This window comes from Anastrepha ludens, chromosome 5 (assembly GCF_028408465.1).
Source record: "Anastrepha ludens isolate Willacy chromosome 5, idAnaLude1.1, whole genome shotgun sequence".
Classification (NCBI taxonomy): Eukaryota; Metazoa; Arthropoda; class Insecta; order Diptera; family Tephritidae; genus Anastrepha; species Anastrepha ludens.
This window is the reverse complement of record NC_071501.1, coordinates 120,650,193-120,672,199: the sequence shown is the minus strand read 5'-3', so window position 1 is coordinate 120,672,199 and position 22,007 is coordinate 120,650,193. Positions and strand designations below refer to the sequence as shown.

The 22,007-nt window shown below is 33.8% G+C and overlaps 1 protein-coding gene across 3 annotated transcripts; it reads right to left on the bottom strand.

Annotated features, from left to right (window-relative positions):
* Positions 1 to 17,207: 17,207 nt before the first annotated feature.
* Positions 17,208 to 19,082, bottom strand: LOC128865290 (uncharacterized). 3 transcript variants are annotated; one of them, XM_054105460.1, is made up of 5 exons: positions 18,953 to 19,082; positions 18,395 to 18,652; positions 18,051 to 18,295; positions 17,787 to 17,963; positions 17,208 to 17,702 (listed from the first exon to the last, which is right to left on the bottom strand). In XM_054105460.1, the coding sequence occupies exons 1-5, from the start codon at positions 18,953 to 18,955 to the stop codon at positions 17,417 to 17,419; spliced, it is 969 nt and encodes a 322-aa protein (XP_053961435.1). In that variant the 5' UTR covers positions 18,956 to 19,082; the 3' UTR covers positions 17,208 to 17,416. The 3 variants fall into 3 exon arrangements, with proteins under 3 accessions (XP_053961435.1, XP_053961436.1, XP_053961434.1); XM_054105461.1 differs by having other exon boundaries at positions 17,209 to 17,702; positions 18,395 to 18,771; positions 18,953 to 19,081; XM_054105459.1 differs by having other exon boundaries at positions 17,209 to 17,702; positions 18,395 to 18,721; positions 18,953 to 19,081.
* Positions 19,083 to 22,007: the final 2,925 nt, after the last annotated feature.

Genomic DNA, 22,007 nt, shown 5'->3' with positions numbered 1-22,007 from the left:
ATATTAAGTTTGTTTAAGAAAAAAATGTTTCCCCTTAATGCCCTATTGAACGTTAAAAGTAACATTTTTTTTAGTTTTCAGTTGTTCATATTTTTAAATGGAACTACATTTAATTCTTTAATAATAATATGAAATGAGTTTAGTTCACTGGATAACGTTATTCATTTGTTCTTTGTCAAATCAATCGTTTCTTGTTTTTCTACAACATTCACTTGTTTTCGGCTTGCTGGATGGCATTTATTTACTTTTCTGTAGATCAATCGGTATTTGTCGTTTCTTTCGTCTGTGATATTTATTCACTTCAGCTTTTGCTACTGCGTGAATGTTAGTTTTCTTGGCATCTTGTTACGAATTATGAATCGAACTTTGGTATGTATTAATGATCCAAATCGCTTCTGTTATATTTGTGGCATTTATACCACAAATAAAGGAAGACATGATATATCGAAATTCATTAAAGATGTTTATAAAGAATACTTTTCAATTGAGATTGTCAATCAAGATAAAACATGAGTTCCACATAGTGTTAGTCTAAAAGCTGTTCTCTTAAGTAATGGAAATAAAGTTGCTTCAGTGCCTATAGCTCATTCTGTGCATTTGAAAGAGACACATGAAAATCTAAAAATTTTGCTTCAGTTCATTCAATATGATAAACATCAATGGTCGATTTGTGGCGACCTAAAAGTTGTAGGATTGCTTCTGGGTCAGCAATCTGGTTTCACTAAGTATCCTTGCTTTTTATGCGAGTGGGATAGCAGGGCCAGAAGGGATCATTGGACAAAGAAGGAGTGGAAACCTAGAGAAAATTTAAAACCAAATTTGGTCGACGAGTCAAAAATATTTTTACCTCCACTTCACATTAAACTTGGCCTTATGAAACAGTTCGTGAAAGCTTTAAATGAAGATGGAAAGTGCTTCAAATATCTTTGCACGAAATTCGTGCACCTAAGCGATGCAAAGCTATATTAAAAGAAGGAATTTTTTTTGGGCCACAAATCAGACAGTTGATGAGGGATAAGGAGTTTGAAAAAACCATGACTCCAGAAGAAAAACAAGCTTGGATCGGGTTTAAAAATGTCGTTGATGGTTTTTTGGGGAATACGAAGAGTCCAAATTACAAAACTTTGGTATCAAATATGCTTCAAGCTTACCGCAAACTTAGGTTGTAATATGAGTGTAAAAGTCCATTTCCTCTTCAATCATTTAGACTTTTTTCCAAAAGTAAATCTTGGTAGCATAAGTGATGAGCAGGGAGAAAGGTTCCATCAAGACATCCAAGAAATGGAAAGAAGGTACCAGGGAAGATGGAACACGAACATGCTTGCAGATTACTGTTGGTGCTTAAAACGTGACCTTCCGTCACAAACGTACAAACGAAAATCGAAAAAGCGCAGCTTCCTTGAAACGCAATAATTTGCTAATTTAGCTCACTTTCATTTCATTTCTTTATTTTTTTAAATTAAAAAAACTGTTGTTAATAAACAAAAAATATTAAAAAATACAAAAAAAAGGAGTGTAATATTAAGATCGCCTCCACGTGGTGCACTCTGGGAAATATAGTTTTATAAATTCTATAGCTAATTGACCTTGAAGAAAATATTCGAATTTAATATAAAAACAATCGATTTTCTTACATTAACTCTTTTGAAGGTAGAGCATAAGTCTGCTAAAAAGTTAAAATAGGTAAAGATTTGTGTTTAGTTTGAATAAAGGTGTCACCTTAATAACTCTGCATCCATATTAGAAAAGCGAAGATGAATTGTTTCAAAGTAACAAATTTCAAGGAAATCGAATGAATTTTTAACATTTTCGTACGCCATATTGGATCCGCCATTTTGAATTTTGGAAATCTGACTTTAGATTTGTAATCAGCGGCATCAAAAACTCCCTAGTAACAAGTTTCAAGCAAATCGGATAAATTTTTAACATTTTCGTCCGCTATTTTGAATTTTGGGAATCTGACTACAGGTTTGTAATCAGCGACACTAAATACCTTAGGAACACTGCACTTTTCATTATATCTTATCTTGGGTGTAGATAAGTTCCTATGTTCATTTTTTCCCCTACCCCCGTAAACATAAGTACAGCCCCTACTCTAAGGGTGCATGCGAACAATTTGGGTTTAGGCTTATTTCAAAGAGCAAAGTTCAACCTTCAATTACTGACAATAACGAAGATTGAAAAATGGCCAAATACGCTATTTTTAGGGGTTTCAACCCCCTTTTTTTTTGAAAACCTGACGTGATGGAAAATTTTTGAACTCGGATTCGTGCTCAGCGCGAAAATTCCCTTCGGGAACACTAGGTCACATCTTATTCGCATCAGAAAAATTGAAATTTGCAGGGCAGTGTTATTAATCTTCGTCAAAATACTCGCAGGTAGATAAGACAGAATTGTAGCGAACAGCGGGTAACGGTTTGTCAGGTGGTGAACAGCTGATCTGTGCAATGCACTTGCGCAGCTTGGTCTTATCAATTCAAGTATATTTAGATCAAAGCTGCTGGATTCACCGTTTTATTACTTTATTTTATTAAATATCTATTTTATACAATCTTACAGTTTTTTACACAGTTCTTCTAAAATTATTACAGTTCTTCTGAAATTTCAGATTTAAACGAATAAATTAAAATATTTTGCAGTTTTTTTTAACTCTTTTAAACATTTTTTTTTAGCTTTAAGCAAATTTTTTTTTTACTTTTTTATTTCTAATACATTATCTAAATTTTCATGCCTTAACAAATCTTACGGCAACTCTGTTATTGTAACGCAGCGCTTCTCTCAATACGTTAGTTGACATGTCGTTCATTTGTCTGCACTCCAGTCGCTACAGCAAATGGGGAAAGAGTATTTTCCCCAATTCAATTTGAATAAGGCAAGAATAAGCAGGAAATTAGAAATTCCAGCATTCTTTGTTATTTTATGAACAAAAGATTAAAAACAAAATATTTCAGATTGTGCTAAATTTGAAGCTCCGTCTTTCATTAAAAAAATCTATTTTAAATATTTCAGTTTTTAAAGCCTGTTTTTGTTTAGTTAAGTAACGAAGAGGACAAATGAGGCACTAAGGAAACGAAGCGGAATCTGATGAAATTTATGGAGAAAAGCTTGAAAAAGACACAAAGTTATCCTAGTAGAAGAAAACTGAAGGGTGCTACGCCAAGAGAGGTAGTGTTCCGAAAGCAGCCCCTACTGAAGCTAACAAAATGGAAGTTACCACCGATGAAATGAAATCAGAAGTGTCTAAAGAAAGCAGGATAATAAAATGAAAATGGATAAAATTGAGTCTGAAGGATATGGAAAGAATAATGAGATGACGCCTATCGTGGTACCGTACTTTGCTTTCAGCAAATTTGACAATGAGTGAAGTCGTTTTAGCTCCAGTATGACCAGATTACCACTTTCGTAACTTGATTTAGCATTTTTTTGTTATTTAGTGTCGGATTTTCAGTCCTTTCTTCATGACATTTTTCTAGCCTGTGCTAATTAAACCGTAAAGTTTATAATTTTCTAAAATGTACATTTCTAAAAAATTAGTTCAATAATTCACTGTTTTATTTAGCTTTACTTTTTTTCAACATCTGGTCGCATTACCGCGATTGCAGGTGTTGCAGCAGTCCAATCTCTCTCTCGCTACTGCAGTGTTGCCCAGCTTTGGATGTAAAAACGCACTAAAATGCCCATTTAAAGAAAATAAAACACCAAATTTCCATTGAACTACTTAGAAACTTTGTATGCGTGACATGTAACTAGATTAGGTACTCTTTTTGTAAAAATGCTATGGTTTTTTCAGCATTTTCTGGTATTTTGTTGCTTATTTTTACTATGAATAAACCTCTTGATGCCCCATGCCCCACTAAGGATTAAGGACCGAAAGAAATGATTGCACTTTATGGTTTTAATTCGCATTTAGTAAATTCAAACGCTCTTTAAAATGTGTAAAAAGGTGTTCAATGTTAAGAAGAGTTGAGAGAAGAAGATAAAAAAGAACAAAAAATTAAATTTTTACTTTCAAAATATCAAATTTTATAAGAACCAACAAATCTTCATTAATTCTAAAATCTTCTCAGAGTGAATTTTTTAACATTCTTTTGTTTAATACTACAGTTTTTTTTAACTTACAGTTTAGGTAAATAAAATTACTAAATTTGTAACGAAGAGCAAATGGTTGGCAACACTGCACAACTCAGCTAATGCGACGTCACACACTCTCTGATGGGCGCAATCTTGTTTCTATCATTCTTGAGTTTGAAGTTGCTAAATCTGAATTACAATTTGACAACTCGGATAATGTAGCATTTGTGAAGTGGAAGTTGATGCAGTTTATGAGCCAGAGAATGATATTGATGTCGATAAGGCAGAGGGTAGCAGCGCCATTAAGTAAGTGAGTTAAGATCGCACGGCTGGTGAAGAAAAAGAATTTGTGCCACCTGTCAAACGCATTCCACTAGCTGTTGAAGTCGATGACAGTCTGAAGGCCGAACAGAAATAATAACGACCCAGCTGAGGTGGACCGCTAACTACCTGAGTGGTCGCCATTCGTCGGTGATATTTGAGACCAAATCTCTAAACAGAGGAAAATGAAGCAAGGAGTTCCGCAGGGCGATGTCCTTTCACTCTTGGCTTTTAACTTCCATATCTCACAACTTCCCCAGCCACCAGTGAGAGTCTTCCTGGTCTCCTACGCTGACGACTGCATGATAATGGCGTCGAGCAATGACACTGAAGGCCTGTGCATTAAAGTAAACGACTACCGCGCCTGCTTTTCTCGCTTCTTGTGACGACCAGTGATTTACACTATACTGAAAGGGCAAAGTTAACTGCTACAATAACAACAACAACAATAACAACGACCCAGCTAACCCAAGACGAACTCAGGCGTGGAAGGAGGTTGCGGGAATGTTCAACGTCAAAGTGGTTCATCTGGAGAGATCGGCTCTATTTGGATCGCAAGATTTGGTGTCTAATCGGGACGATCAGACTTAATTGTAGGGCAGTGTTGCGATTGAGAAACTTCTGGCAACAATAGCGACTGAATGAGATACCAAAACAAAACTTGAATTCGCCTTGATGGCGACAGTAGCTGGCGATACACAACGCGCCAGAAGATACGCGTTGCTCAATTTGTTTTTGAGTTTTGACAATTCTTTAATCGCGTTTTTTAATTCTCCATTGCTAAAGGAAAGGTGGCAAACAAGCTACTGCTTTAGGCGAACAAGAATTTACGTTTAAAAAAATATTTTTTTTAAATCTTATTTTTATTTCTCTTGTTGAAGTAACTATTTCGAACCAGCTTCATTTCTTATCTTCTGAATACGAAAAAAGAATGAAAGAGCGCATAAGTCGACTTTCAAGTTCTGTGTAACTTCAAATGATTTGAAAGTTTCTTGTAGACAGTTGTTTTGAGCTGCTGCAGCAGTTTTCTTTATTTCCATGTCCTTTTGTTTTATCAATAAGCTTACACACACACACATTTCCTTTCTGTAGTTTCAATTGAATTTAAATCGACTTCATTTGTTTCCCTCTCAAAGAAAAAATAAAAGAAACTAACAAAGGGCAGCCAATGGAGCCAAGTTTGCTTGAAAGAGTATCGAGTATCGCGTATGCCGGCTATTAGCTGAATGCCCTGAGTTTCACCGCTGCTACAGAAGTAATAATACGAGTAAAACTGTGTAAAGGTTTTTCATTTACGGTATACCCTAGGGATACATTTTCCGGCTGCATTTCTGTCATGGAAAAGTTTCATATATGTAAAAAGCAACTGTAGTTCGACGGCGACATAAAACTGTGACTCAACTGACTCAAGTATTTTAGACATGGCCTTAAATTTATCTAAAAATTGGCTTATTTGTAGGATTGAGTAGAATAAGTAAACTGAAAAAATTATTACGAAAATTTAATAATTTTAAGATGGTTACAGTCAAATATTTTCGATTTCCCTTAAAATTAAAAAAAAGTTCTTTTTGAAAAAATATATTAACAAAAATGTGTAAGAAAAATTAAAATTTAGTAAGAAAAACCATTTATTAATTTTTGAGATCTTTTCTTTGGAAAAAATGTATTAAAAAAATTTTTTTCGAAAAATTAAAAATAAAAAAAATTTCAAAAACTTTAAAAATTTTATAATTTTGAGATCTTTATAGCCAAATATTTTCGGTTCTTTTTAATATTACAACAAAAAATTGTTTTTCTTTTAAATAATATATATTAAAAAAAATCAGTTTTTTCTCCAAATTTTTGGGAAAAAGAATAAGAACTAAACTGAGAAAAATTTTACAGATTTAAATAATATTGAAATTTTTAAAGCCAAATATTTTTGGTTCTTTTTAACATTAATTTATTTTTTTTGATAAAATATATTAAAAAGAAATGTTAAAAAAAATGTGTTCAAACAAATAATGTTTTTTTTTTCAATTTAAGGCAAAAAGAAGAATTGAACTGAATTTTATAAAAAATGGATAATTGGGAGATCTTTAAGGCCAAATATTTTCGGTTCTTTTTAATATAAAAAATTTTTTTTTGAGAAAAATAAATTAAAAAAGAATGAGAAGTAAACTGAAAAAAAATTTACAAAAATTTATTAATTTTGAGATCTTTAAAACCAAATACTTTCGGTTCTTTTTAACATACAATTTTTTTGATAATATATATTAAAAAAGAAATGTTCAAAAAAATGTGTTCAAGCAAATAATTGTTTTTGTTTTCAAAATGTTTGGGAAAAAGAAGAAGAAGTAAACTGAGAACGATTTTACAAAAATTGAATAATTTAGAGATCTTTAAAGCGAAATATTTTCGGTTCTTTTTCATCTTAAAATTGACAAAAAAAAAATTAAAAAAGAATAAGAGTAAACGGCAACCAAAATTTACAAAAAATAATAATTTTGAGATCCTTAAGCGAAACATTTTCGGTTTTTTTAATATTAAGAAAAAAATATTGTTAAAAAAATATATTAAAAGAAATGGTTGACAAAAATTAAAAAAATTAAAAGGAATAAGAAGTTAAGTGAAATTTATAAAACTTTAATAATTTTGAGATCTTTCAGTTCCTTTTAATAATAATTTTTTTTTTTTTTTAATTTAAAATTCGGGTAACTTTTCTTAAATTTACTTCTTCTTTTAATTTTTTCGAAACTTTTTTTTTTAATTTTTAATATTTAACAAAGTGGAGCTCAGGTTGCACAGACTACATGACTCCGTCCGTACTTTAATTGGGAGAGAAGGTTTCGCACTACAATTGAAGAGAAGAGATGGGACAAAGGCATGAAGCCTGACCATAGGACTTTTCACATCTATACAGACGGCTCTAAAACTTTAGACGGAGTGGGAGCGGGCATTTACTGCTCAAAACTAGGGATAAGGCAGTCTATCAAGCTGCCAGACCACAGCAATATTTTCCAAGCGGAAGCCTTTGCTGTGGGGAAAGCCGCAATCTAGCCTACGCAAAAATAAGAAATAACTCAATAATTAATATATACGTAGACAGTCAAGCAGCAATAAAAGCAATGAGCTCATATTGTATCAAGGCTAGCCGCAAACAGAAGGCTGCGCATCTACTGGGTACCTGGTCACAAAGGTATTATGGGGAACGAAATAGTAGATGAGATAGCAAAAAGTGCTGTTAGACTCCCATTTGAACAAGAGAACGACATACAAAAACCGCTAAATACAATATTCAATGAAATGGACGGCTACATGAAAAGGCGAGTGCAAGCCAGGTGGACTAATCTGACCACATACAAAACAGCAAAAGTCAAGTATAGAACAAAGTGCAAAAAACTGACTCAATTCATACTTATACTCTCACGAAAGGACTGCAGAGATATTATAGGTACTCTAACAGGTCATAATCTATTGGCCGCGCATGCTCACAAAATAGGGATTGCTAGCACGGACAAATGCAGGAAATGCAGAGAGGATATTGAGGAAACTTTAGAACACCTTCTGTGCGTTTGTCCGACATTATTAAAAACGCGTCTCAAATGCCTAGGAGCCCTATTGTTTGAGGGTCTGGAGGACGTCTCAAAAGCGGATCTCTCAGCTCTGCTTAAATTCGTATTCATAGAGGTTGGTCTCCATCTGGTATCGCTAGGGACCAAAAGGTCTTTGCGTGGCTTATTGCCAATCAGGTTAACCTTCTTTTTCTTTATTTGCCAATTTGATTCCGAATATAGGCGATCATACAATTTATACAATATATATTACAATTAATTAATTGTAATTCGATACAAAAATATTTTATGTTTAATATAAATTTGTTATAATTTCGTGATAAAGGTCTCGATTTCTCGCTGTCTCCAATAAAGTTTCTACATTGCCGATTCCAGTCCAATGCCTTATATTTCTCAGCCAAGATGGTTGTTTTCTGTCTATGCCTCGGTTGCCTCCTATTTTTCCTTGAAGAATTGGTTGAAGTACATGATATTTGTCGTTTCTCATAATATGACCCAAATACGCACCTTTTCTGCTTTTTATGGTGGTTAGTAATAGTCGATCATGCTGAATTCTACGCAATACTTCAGAATTTGTTCCTCTATCTGCCCAGGGTATTCTTAGAATTCGTCTATATATCCACATTTCAAATGCTTCTATATTATTCATTTCAGTGGCTTTAATGGTACATATCTCCATAGCATACAGAAGTACAGATAGCACGTAACATTTAACGAATCGAATTTTTAATTTAATATTGAAGTCATGATTATTAAGAACCTTTTTGTACTTATGGAATGCAGCCTTAAAAATTTTAATTCGAGCTTTTATTTCTTTTGAAGAATTCCAATTTTCGTTAATCCAGCAACCTAAGTATTTGAAATTTTTTACTCTTTCTATGAGCATGTCATTAATTGTTAGGCTTGTATCAACATAGGTGTTTTTTCTGCTGACACTCATGTATTTAGTTTTATTAATATTGATTTTTAAACCGATGTTTTTACTGCAACCCGTTACAACATTCACTAGCCCCTTTAGTCCACTTAGACTGTCTGATAAGAGAGTTTTGTCGTCAGCGTATCTGATGTTGTTAATGTTTGTCCCATTTACTTTAATGCCAGTTTCTAATCCTTGGAGTGCTTCTTGAAAGATTATTTCGGAGTAGATGTTAAATAATAATAGTGAGAGAATACATCCTTGTCTAACCCCTCTTAGTATAGGTATAGCGTCTGTAGTTTCGTAGTTTATGTTAACTTCTGCAGTTTGCTGCCAATAAAGATTGCGTATACATTGAATTTCTTTTGTATCAATATCAATGTTTTGTAGAATCTCAATGAGCTTATCGTGCTGAACAGTGTCAAACGCTTTTTCATAATCTATGAAACACATCTTTTTGGACGTCTCTGCAATTTTCCAATACTACTTGAATACAAAATAGCGCTTCACGTGTGCCAAGGCTTTCTTTAAATCCGAATTGTGTTTCCCCCATTGCTGATTCGCACTTCTTGTAAGTTCTTTTGTGAATAATTTTCAAAAAAAATTTGAATGAATGACTCATCAAGCTTATAAGGTTAACCTAACCTAACCTAATATTTAACAAAAAAATTTTTTTCGAAAAAATTAAAATGTTTTTTTTTTTTCAAAATTTTTGGAAAAAAGAATAAGAGGTAAATTTAAAAAAAAAATGTTACCCAAAATTAATCATTTTTAGATCTTGTTTGTGAGAAATTAAAAAAAAATGTTCCTTTGTCATATGTGAAAACACACAGCAAGTTTTTATTTTTTATATTTTCAATAATAACTGAAGCTAATACGTCCGCGGTATGTATTCGAATTCCGCCAAGAAACTTTCAGGGATTACTAAGCATAGTTTCAGCTATTAACAAATGAAATAAAAACATAATTTATTCACATCTTCTGTGCTTCACATGCTCTTTTTTACATGTCCACATGTCAAAAAAAATACTTTTTCTCAAAAATTTTTAACAAAAATTTGAATTTTATGCCAATTTTAAATCGTTTTTAAATATATTTTCTCAAAAAAAAAAAAAAAATATTGTAACTCCTAAGAAGGTGCTAAAAATATATGAAATCGTTCTATATGACAATTTTTACCAAAAGTTCGGTCTAAACCTGACAAAGCTGCAAGCGCTGCACTTTCCTCAGAATATTGTAATTTCAAATGCCCTCTATGAACTTTTGCAAATACTTACTGCAGTTGCAAATATAACTTTTGTCTCCTGCAGTGTGGCATGCACCGATCAAAGCAAAGATACATGCATGAATATATCAAAGCGCTTTGGCGAGTCGATGGAAAAATGTTTTCCCTTCCATTTGCATAAAATAAAAGCGGCTTAGATGCTCGAGTGTATTGGAAAGGAAGTTCAAAAAAAGTTTGGAAAGAATAGATAAAGGAAAAAGAAGGAGAATAGATTGTAGAAGAAAAATATTTAAAGTAGCTGTGACAAGTGTAATGCTGATAAGAAATGCAGGCGGGCATGGAGGAATGGGAGGTAGGGTTTAAAGAGGAAAACGAAGCTTTTATTTATATTGAGTAAAACTAATATGAATAAAAGTGGCTCTTATCATTTTAAAAATTTCGAATTATGACTAGAGAAAAAAAATTAGATTCAACAGCCGTCGGCATATTTACTTTTTGGAGCAATAAATGTTTTTATTTTCCTTATTCAACAAATTATACTACGTAACAAATTGGAAACGAACTGACACTATTTATTTTTTTCTTACGCAGATCTGCGAATCACGAAAACCAATGAAATTTTAATGGTGAAATTATTTTTGTAAAATTAAAAAAAATTAAAAATTAAAACTAATTTTTTTAAATTAGTTTGGAGGCAGTAAAATTATTAACATGGCTTTATTGTTATAATAATTCAAATATTTAAGTCAAATTTGGTAATGTTAATGTTTGTACGGGTTGTTGTTGTTGTTGCTTAATGCCTCACAGTTGCTGATTAAGTGTTTCATAGACTCCTCTTCATCACAGCAGAACCTGCATTGCGAGGGTTTAGTAATTCAAATGCGATTTTCTATCAAAAAAGTATATTTTCAATTGGTAATTAAATAATTTTTACTAATATATAAAAAATCACTGACTTCAAAAGAAGCAGAATTATACATTTTTTAAAATAATTCTTCAAGACAAAAATTAGGAAATTTTCAAAATTTTGATACTTTCTACGCTTAAACCTTTAAAGTGCAGAGATCGCGCCGCTTTAGATGGAAATGCGTAGATCTAAAAGAGCCCACTCAGCAGTCCAACCAACAGCTAAATCATATTGAGCTTTAAAAACTTACTGTTAAGCTTAAATTCACTCATAAACGTTCCTGTAAATAAAGCCATGAATTTATAAAAATTAAAAAAAAAACAATACATCCCTTTCGATTCGGTACCTGAAAAACAGCCGGCCAAGTATTCATAAGTGCAAATACTGTAAAACAACTCTTGGTTGAGTGTTTGTTAAACAAATAAATAAATGAATAAAAAAATAAATAATAAAAATAAATAAAATAAAAGAATGCCCCAATGGTATTTCTCTTGTCTCTTATCTTAACTTCAAAGGGCTCATTCAGAGAGATCACACACTGAACATTTATCAGCTGTTATAATCTATAATCTAATTATGTAGTACATTACCGTTAGATATACAATATTTATGTAAGGGTTACTTAGATAAGGAACACATGAGTTTGTGGCTATATTTACACAGCTTAAATAAAAATTTACAATTACAGAAGGCAAAAAATGAAGAAAAAAATGTTAATGCCTGAGGTCTCATGGAATTTTTCCGATAGGCTATAAGAAATAAGAAGACACGTATTTTACCAAATACTTGTAGCAGTAATTTTTTTATTTCATGCCACCTCAAGGTTTACAGTTTTTATTTCATTTGAAACTCTGAGGTATGACGGCGAAACCCGTATCTGAAGTCATCGAAATTATTTTAGGTATTTATAAATTTTGGTTTGAAATGTGGCTGCCATAAATTTGAGCTAAAAATCCGACTAATAGTTTTTGTTTTATCAGCAAAACGGTAAAATGTTACTGTTTTTATGAAAAAAATAATCAAAAAATTTAAAATTTGAAAATAATAAAAAAATTGAGTCATTTGAAGGCTTGAGTATAATAACTGAACTGATAGAATTTTCCAGAACTTTTTTAAGTAACTTTTTAACATTTTAAAATAATCTATAGTTTTTAAAAAAATTATTTTGGAAAATTTTTTTTTGCTCAAAATTTTTTCTTCATATGTGAAGTGAGTGTTTTTAATAGGTTTTGTTTTATAAGCGAAACAGTCAAAATGTTGCAATTTTTATGGGGAAAAATACTCATTTACAGAGGCGAGCAGAACTTGATAAGCAAACTGATAAAATAAAAAAAACTTAGTAATTTAAGGAATCGCTAGTAAAGGGTCTTTCAAAAGGAACACCTAGATGCCGGTACCTTTTTTATGCCATATTTGACACTTTACAAGTAAGCGGATGCACAATTTTACATGTGAGAAAAACGCATTAAGAGTATTGAAACTTATTAAAGAAATAGTCGAGAAGACTACACCAGCCCCAAAAGCTTTAGACTTATCAGCATGACCTCTTCCATGCTGAAAAGTCTCGAACAGCTAGTGGAGTTGCATATGCGTCAGAGGTCGTTGAAGGTTCACCCATTCTCCCCATTTCAGCATGCCTATCGAAGCGGAAAATCCTGCGAGTCGGCACTGCAAAACCTTGTTGCTAGGATAGAGCAGGCCATCGACAGGAGGGACTACGCTATGGGCATATTTTTGGATATAGAGGGAGCTTTTCATAATGCCACTTTCAACAGTATTTGCAACTCTGCCAGTAGACATGGTGTAGACCGGGTGCTGGTGAATTGGATTCGTTCAATGCTAGCCCAAAGAATCTTCACGGTGCGGGCGGAGGAGGATCCTCTGGTGCCGTAAGGGGTAAATAGAGGCTGCCCCCAAAGGTGATGGGCTATCTCCATTGCTCCGGTGCATGGTGATCGATCCTCTACTTACCATATTAAATGACGCTTGAGTCTACACACAAGCATATCCGGCCGACGTTGTCTGTTTGACAACGGATCCTCCGCTTAGAAAAGTGCAGAAAACTCTGGATATGATTGACACTTGGTGCTGTGCGAATGGGCTATCGGCAAACCCCACCACAACTGGTATTGTCTTCTTTACCAGAAGGAGGAAATTTGATGGACTCGTTCTGCCGCCTAAGCTGAAAGGAGCCACAATCCAGCTATCCAAAGAAATCAAATATCTTGGAGTAATCCTCGATAGTAAACTTCTTTGGAAGTCACACGTTGAAACAAAGACATCCAAAGCACTGACAGCTTTCTGGCAATGCAAACGTGCCTTTGGGAAAACGTGGGTCTTTTCTCCTAGCAAGGTCCTATGGATCTAACCGATTATGATAAGACCTTTTATCACCTATGTATCAGGAGCGCCTCATCGAGACTACAACGCACTGTTACCATCTGTTGCACCGGAGCTTTTCCGACTACTTCAGGCCCGGCATTAGGTGGTGTGTGCTGTTCAAGAAGCGATGAACTTTGTTGTGGAAAACAGATGGAGAGGCAGATATATGTGTGCTGCTCTCATGGCCTTAGACAGCTCCCCAACCACTTCAAGGGTAGTCAAGTCCTGTAAATCCAGGCTGAACTATGTCGGAAGACATAATAGCCAGATGCTAACATGGGTCTCAGGGCACGTGGGTAACAAGACCTCTGAATCCTTAGCTAGGATAGGATAGGGCCAAAGAAGTTGGCCTCAGAGCCCGTTTTGCCACTCCCTTCTGCAGCCGTCAAAGCCGCGGTTAGCAAACGGGTTACTTCAACCCACAAGGGAGTGCAGGCAGTTGGTTGGACTGATGACGGGCCACTTTCTGTGGGCGAAGCACATGGAAAAGGTAGAAATCTCAGACAATGTACTTTGTCCAGCATGTGGAGAAGAGGATGAGACTGCGGACCACTTTCTATGCGTCTGCCCCCAATTCGCTTGAATCAGGCTTGAGTGCTTTGGTACTGATGCGTTAAGAAGCTCCTTGGCACCACAAGATCTACTCAGATTTCTTCGAAGATGGGCTAGATTTAAAGAAATATAAAAGGGAATCCAAGTGTAGTACAATGGACTTAAATGGACTTGCTAGTTGTCCCGACAAAAAAAACAAAAAAAAAAAAAAAAAAAAAAGGTACATCGATCTTCGAAAAGAACATATCGATCCTCGAAAAGAACAAACTTCGTGATTTTTTTCTGGAAATAATCGCCCGAATGAGTCGACAATTCAAAGGTTGGTGAAACAATTTGAAGAAACTGGTACTGTCGCGTACAGAAAAAGAACTGTCAGACCAAAAAGTGAATGTTGTTTTGAGAATATTGCTGCTGTGGAGCAAAGTGTTGCTTAAAAAGTATACTAAGAAGTAAACTAACAAAATTAAAAAAAAAACTTAGTAATTTTGAGATTTATTCAAGCGGAAAATTTTTTGAAGTGAAATAGATTTCATTTTTTTAACATTTAAGCAATTGGATGAACTTTTTAGGATAAAACATAATTAAAAAAATATTTTCCAAAAAAAAAAAAAAATTCCAAAAACAAATTTTTGAAAAACAAATTTTTGAAAAACAAATTTTTGGAATAAACATAATTAAAAAGAATTAAAAAAATATGGAAACATTTTTTTCTATTATGTTTAGACTTGAAAAAAAAAATAGTTTTGAGATTTATTCAATGCTGAAAATTTTTTGAAGTGAAACAATTTTCCAAAACATAATTAAACATTTTTTTTTTGGGAAAAATTTTCTAAAAAAAATTTTTGGAATAAACATAATTAAAAAGAATTAAGAAAGAATTCGAAAATTGGCTATTTTTTTGAGATATTATCAACTTTTCGAGTTATATTCAAATATTCAATATCAAGTCCCGTATTTTGAATAAAACTAGTGAAACCTGTGTGTGCCCTTGAAAGGAAATATTTTGAAAAAAAAAATTTTTTTTGAAGTGAAATATAAATAATTTTTTTAACATTTTGTTTTAGTTGTTTAGGAGAAAATATAATTTTTTTTTGTTTTATTCCCCTTTATTTTATACATCTGTCCATTGACATAGGTACGTTGCTTAACAATTTGGCCAGGATTTACATACATCGCTTAATGACCAGTGTCAAAGCGATAAAAATAGAAATAAACGAAATTATATATAATTAAATAATATTCAATACAAGTTTTACTCTACATAATTACAATTGTACAACAATATAACAGCAATTTAACCCCTTTGCACATTTATTATTTTCTAGCATTCATTAAGTCGCTTGGTCGAGTTCTCTTTAAGCGTCTTTCAGTGTTTTTCCCCCTTTCCAGAAGTTTGTTGATTTCTGCATTATTGTGTCCCTGTATTTTTTCAAAGTGGCTTCTTGCTATTTTTTGGTCTCTTCGTCTACTGTTGCTATATTAAAAGTCCTGTCAGACATGATCAAAATTCGAAGAATCTTCGATTGTTGTCGTTGAATTTTTACTATATGAGACTTTTTAGCCGTTTCCCACACCTGTAGTCCATTTAGCCAGATTGGTTTAATCGTGGCTTTGTACAATAATAGCTTGTTCTGTATAGTAAGTCTGGATTTTGTGCTGACTAACCAATGAAGTTGTCAAAGTTTTTCTTTTATTTGTTTGATCTTTTGCTTTATGTGGTGATTCCAATTTAGTTTCGAATCCAAATGTATTCCAAGGTATTTAGTAGTTGGTTTAATTGTAATTGCTTTGCCATTTATTTTAATTGGAACTGTAGTAAATTTTGTTTTGGTAGTAAATAAAACCTGTACGGTTTTGTCTTCATTTATTTTTAGGCACCAATTATCGGACCATTCCTTAACTGCGTTTGTGTATCGCTGCAGTTTTTTAGTAGCGATAGTTAAGCTTTTGTCCGATGCCAGTAGTATTGTATCGAAAATATAATTAAAAAAAAAAATCTTTTTGGAAAATTTTTTTTTGGAAATTTTTATTTGGAAAATTTTTTTTGGAAATTTTTTTTTGGAAATCTTTTTTTGTAAAATTTTTCGGAAATTTTTTTTTTCAAGAGGATGTTTTTCAGATTTTATTCGCTAGTGTTTGAGATATCATCAATTTTTCGAGTTATATTCAAAGATTCAATATTAACTCCCGTATTTTGAATAAAAATAGTGAAACTTGTGTATGTATGTGTATTTGTATGTATAATACAGGCCCTGTCAAATCGATCAAAGCGTCGCTGTGCTCATTAATAATAAGATATACGGCAGTTTACCACTGATTTCCTAACCGAGAAATTTTTTTGAAATTATTTCAAACAGTTAAACTTTGATGCTTAGACTAAATTGCAAATAGTTATTTAAATATCTGTATTAGGCATTTTAAGCCTCCTAATTCGCAAAACAAAAAGTAGGAGACTTGTTTATTGAAATACATACAACATTTTTCGATTTTTCTTCTCAGTGTTACTTTTTCCGGAAAATTTTTTTATGGCTGTTTGTTTTATGGAGCATCACAAATAGTTTTTCTTCACTAATTTTGATTTATTTTTGTTCTTTTGAACAGTGATTTTCTGGTACTTAGTGTGCGTGATTTTTATTGTATTTATGTATTTTCATGTATGTCTGAATGTTACGCCAGCTCGCTTGGGATCACCCCGTATTCGAGTGCTATATCGAAGTGTTGAGACATATTTATTGTCGTAGGCACAGCTTTTCTAGCGTTTGAATTGGATTTAAAAATAATGTAAAAAAAAAATATTAAAAAAAAAAAATTTAAAAAACAAAAAATATATTAAAAAAACGAAATATTAAAAAGAAAATTAAAAAAAATATATATTTAAAAAAAAAAAAAATAAAAAATAAAAAAAATAAAAATAATTATAATGTCTTATATTGTCAGCTCAAGTTAGCTACCTGCAAGGTGGATAGCGAAAGCTAACATCCGCCCTTGGCACTCATTCAGTGAAGTTATCGAATCTAATTACCTGAATTCCACCCCACTTACAAGAGGGCTTGAAGAGTTTAATCAGCTTCCTAGAAGTCTTGATCTTGACTTTGTGATGGCAAGGTCTCTGTTAACAAATTAACTATCTATTTAATTTAGTTCTTAAGTTCTTGTTAAGTAACGTTGTAAATGAACTCAGGAAGGCTTGCCACCAATGATTCAAATAAATAAAAAAATCGAGTATAAAAAAAAATAAATATAATATATAATAAAAGATAAAACACAACTTGTCATTTATAAAAAATAAATATCTTATGGAACATTGGAAAATTGTTTTTTATTTTATGCCTTCCTCCGCCATAATAATTCGCAGCTTTTTGTGCTTTTAATATATATTTCTCATTTGTCTCTTTTTGAACTAAAACTTAATTGTCTAATAATGCTTTTCTAAGAACGTAGATGTTATTTTAATTATTTTACCCTTTCCATGATATTCCCCTTACTTGTCAGCCATGTTTCATAGCCTGTTCAGTCAAACGTTCCACATGCTCGCCGCCCTTCTTTAAGCTTACAAAATCCGCTTTTATAAACCAGTAGTTGAACTCAACTGATTGAAAACCCAACTTTGTAAAGAGTCTTCTCGATGCATTATTTGTGTCCTCGATATGAGCGGTAGCATCACAATTTTTTGCGGTCAGCATGCGACATATTTGCTTCACTAAAAACTCAGCCAGGCCGCGTCGCCGATACTCACTTTTCACATACAAACAGGCTATGGTGCCCAATTCGCTGCTGTTGTACAAAACGAAAATAATAAAAAAAAATTGAAAGTGAAATATTTTGGGCACTGAATTGTATACTATATTTAATACTTACTACAACACCCAAGCGCACAGTACATCGCTTTCGGGATGATAGGCACCTAAGGAGGCGTTGTATTTTATATTGCGTTCCACGATGTAGCGCGAGCCGGGTGCTTTGTACGCCCAAAAGTCATCAACTTCTGTGGCGTCAGTCAACGCGAGTGGTTTAATAATGAAATCCGAGCGAGCTCTAAGTAGAATTAAGTGTTTGAAGTGATGAATTAGAGTGAAGAAAATAAGGGAATTACAAAAAAAAATATTTTTTTTGTGTTGTTACCTCACTTCAAGTTTTAGACAATCTTCCTTGCGCAGGTGATACAGCCTTGCTGGGTAGCATTGCGCTAGCGGCGGTTCATAGCCTAATTGTGCAATATACTTTTTAACAGCTGAAGATGTTTTTTCACGAAAAATAAGTTCAGTATACGGAATGGACTTCAAGTGGTTCAACGCTGACTCATAACGCGCGATATGCTCCAGAGCGCAGGCGTCTACTCTGACGACGTGTGAGATAAACGTTTTATCCTAAAAGCGTAGTTTTTTTCCATAATATTAAGTGATTTCATTTAAAAATTCTAAGCTCTAAACGATAGTCCAATATTCCCGTACTTTAATTCAACTCACTTCCAAAATGTAGATTCCATGCTCCCGCCACTTTTCATCAATACTCCATATACGAAATTCCCTTTCACACAATTCTGGGTCTTTGCGTGACCAGTTGATATAATTTTCCAAAGCGTAGTAGCTATAGGCATTTTGTGGCCAATTCTGGCGGTAAACATCGCGCAGTGCAGTCCACTGCTCGGGAGGTATCCGCACAAGCTTTTCACAGCTGCTCGCCGCACTCGTTGCCATGCTTGAGGTCTGACGGTCAAATTTCGACTGGCAGGTGTTGCAATTGTAAATGTTTATTTTGTACTTAATTTTTGGTAAACTAATACAGATACAAAGCTGTTGAAGTAATCGTGCTTTTTCTCATTATCGCGCTCCTATAGGTTGAACTGATAATAATTTTGAAGCGTTTTTTGAAGTGAAGTATGGACGAACATGGTTACCTAACCTAACCTAACCTAACCATGGACGAACATTTTTGTGTTTATGCTAAAAGTTCAGCCGGCACCAAGTGACGCCTCTCCATTTTCAGACTACGCCTCATATTTGTATATATAATTTATTTCTTACCATGATGAGAGGGATTAAAAAAATTATTATTAGCCAGACTAAAAGCCTCTTGATTATTATAAGCACCACCAGTATTAGGCAGTGGAAATTTTATTAAATTTGTCACTTTGACTTGTGTAAGTGTTTCGAGTGCTTCTCTGCTGGAGCATCTAAACAAGTAGCGCACTTAAGTGAGAGACTCAATGCAAATATGCATGCAAGGCCTTTCAAGTTCAAGTTTCTTTTGCAGCGGTGCTATTTTCGACTGCAATCAATGCTAGATGACTGCTCTTTTTACAATTTGAAGTCTAAAGCCTGCTATTTACTAAAACGACTTCTATTTCTGCTATGAAAATTCCTAAATTTGCTAAATTGCGTGTATTTCTGGTCTTTATAATTGTCAAGCAGCGTCCGAAATAAAGAGGTTTGTAGAGAAGTTGGAATCGAATATTTAGCTGAAAGATATAGATCGATTTCATCCGTGCTGCTGTTAAATGTTTATTCCATAATATGAATATTCTTGAATATTAGCGCCAGAGCTCTTCGCGTTTCGGAGTTTTTATATGCATGTCGGTCCCTCAAAATCATTTTATGCTCGAAAGGCACCTATTTGAAGCAACTTTTGCCACTTTTTTTTCAAATCTCTTTTGCAATTTCCTTAAACTGCAAATAATATGATCGCCTTTTTGCGAGCTGTTTGAGCCACCTTAGAGAGTTGATCAATCGTCAAAACAGCTGACTTTAGTCCCATGAATTAAAATAAATAGCTGGGGAGCTTGTTGTGCTGTTGATACTTGTCCACAAAATATCTTGCTAAACTTGAGCGAAATCACGGAATTTTTCAAAAAATTATGCGCAATATTTTAATGAAATCTATGCAAATTTTTAATATTGACACTGTTATTTTCACATTTTCAAAAAAAAAAAAAAAAAAAAAAAAATGGAAACAAGCATCGGGTTCCATCGGCTTCCATCAATTGAGTTCGCAAATACAGGCTTTAGCTGATCAATAACCAAACCAAGAGGTGCGTATACGAGTAAAACTTTAATTATAAGTATCTCAGCAATAGTACCTCACACACCTTAACGGAAAAACTAACTAAACAAATATTAAACCTTTTATTGAATGGTTGCGAGTGCTGGCTAACATCATCGGAACTAGCACGCAAACTGCAAACCTTGGTAAATCGATGTCTTCGAACAATAATGCCCCGTTAGCGGCCAGAAAACTGGATAGCAAACATTACACAAACGATGCAATCAGATCCCAATCAATATTGAAATCTGTAAGAGGAAGTGAACATGGATCGGACATACTCTTAGAAAACCAGCTCAAGAAATATCAGCGATGCTCTTAGAGTGGCGTACCAACGACAGTCGCATCTTCGTAACCGGAATTCACCACCCGGATTCATATCTGCCACTTCAGTATTATTGCCCGTATATGGTTACAGGCGCAGAAAACCCAAACGATCCTGGCGCGCAGCCTTTACAAGGAATTACTCAGCAAGAATCTCACCTGGACGCAAGCTAAACAAACAGCCAACGATAGAAGAAAGTGGAAATCATTGACGTTGGCACTCTGCGTATTTTCCTTAAGCAAACAATAATAATAACGGTATTACCAAGAGACACTCTGCATAGCCAACGCTTGTTAGATTTGATAAAAGCGCCTGCAGTTCTCTTACAAAAATTTTAACAGTTTCTAAAATGCAGTAAAGAGCAACACCAAAGCGTAAACAGTAATTAACAGCCTTCCGCATTAAGAGAAACTTTTAGTAAGAAAATAAAAGCACAAAAACAAAAAAAAACTATAGCACCTCCACAGATATAGCACAATATGTTGATCTTTGGTCACATTAAAAAAACACAAAAAATATTTTTAATTCCTTAATCTAAACAAATTAGCTGAAGTCAAGCAAAGTTATCGGAAGTTCAAGGCATCATTGAACATTTTTGGCAATCACTCAGTTCTTTACATAAACATTCACTCAGAAAAAGAAAAAAAATGAAAATAGCTGCGTTTCTCACTGCATGGCAACGAATGCAAAAGAGGTTGAATTTGATAGCTGATAATTTATGCATTATAGTAGTTAAAATAAAGGGTTTTCCAATAATAGGTGTTATAAAATGAATGGATTGCGCTATCGACAGATGATTAAAGATTTTATATGGCCGGAATTGGATGGTATTGATCTGAACAACGTTTATTTTCAACAAGACGGCGCTACCTGTCACACAAGCAACGAAAACATTGATATTTTGCGGGGAAAAGTTTCCGGACCGTGTTATCTGCCAGTTATGGCCACGGAGATCTTTAGGGGCCACGTGAAAGAAAAGGTCCACACCAACGGCCCAGGGTCAATTCAAGATCTCAAAGATGGAATTCGTGAGGCTATCGAGGACATAGGGCAGCCACTTTGCAATTCGGTTATGGAAAATTTCATGAAAAGGATATTGTCCTGTAAGCGTGGTCGTGAAGGTCATTGGCCTGGTGTTATTTTCCACTATTAACGGCACTCCTTCCTCTCTATAATGAAATAAACATGCGATAATTTCTTTTTCTTTGAATATCAAAATAATTCCTCTTATTGGAAAACTCTTTAGAATAATATTTTTTTTTGCTTGTGATGCAGAAGTTTAACGTCTTTATGCTGGTGTTAAAAGAATTTGTTGCATTTTCTTTTTTTTTAATTTCAAGCATAATTTCAGCACCAATTACCTCAGTGTGCATCGGCAACGTCCATAAAGCGGATGGTTTTATTGTACAGAAAAATTAATACTTTCTCAAACGACGCTCAATTTTGAATGGGTGTCTCTTCTAGGCCCCACGAAAGGGTAGTGATGTGCAATTTGACGTTGGTGGTGCTGTTAACCTTTACTCGAGACTGGGTATGCCATCATCGTATGGAACAAATAAAGCAAGGGGAACACCGCCCGGAGACGGACCAGGGCGTCGAGGCCGACAACCTTCTACCCGAAACTAATTGTGCCGAAAACGCAACAACAGCCTCGGATTGTTAATCGAACCCAACTATGCAGTTCAACGCAAAAGGGTGTGGTACGGTACACTAGA

Bases quoted from the DNA above. Each gene is read 5' to 3' on its own strand.
- LOC128865290 (XM_054105459.1), bottom strand. The intron at 18,296-18,394 runs GTGAGTTGAATT...CTACGCTTTTAG, and splicing joins ATGGAATCTACATTTTGGAA to GATAAAACGTTTATCTCACA. The intron at 17,703-17,786 runs GTAAGTATTAAA...TTTGTACAACAG, and splicing joins CTGTGCGCTTGGGTGTTGTA to CAGCGAATTGGGCACCATAG.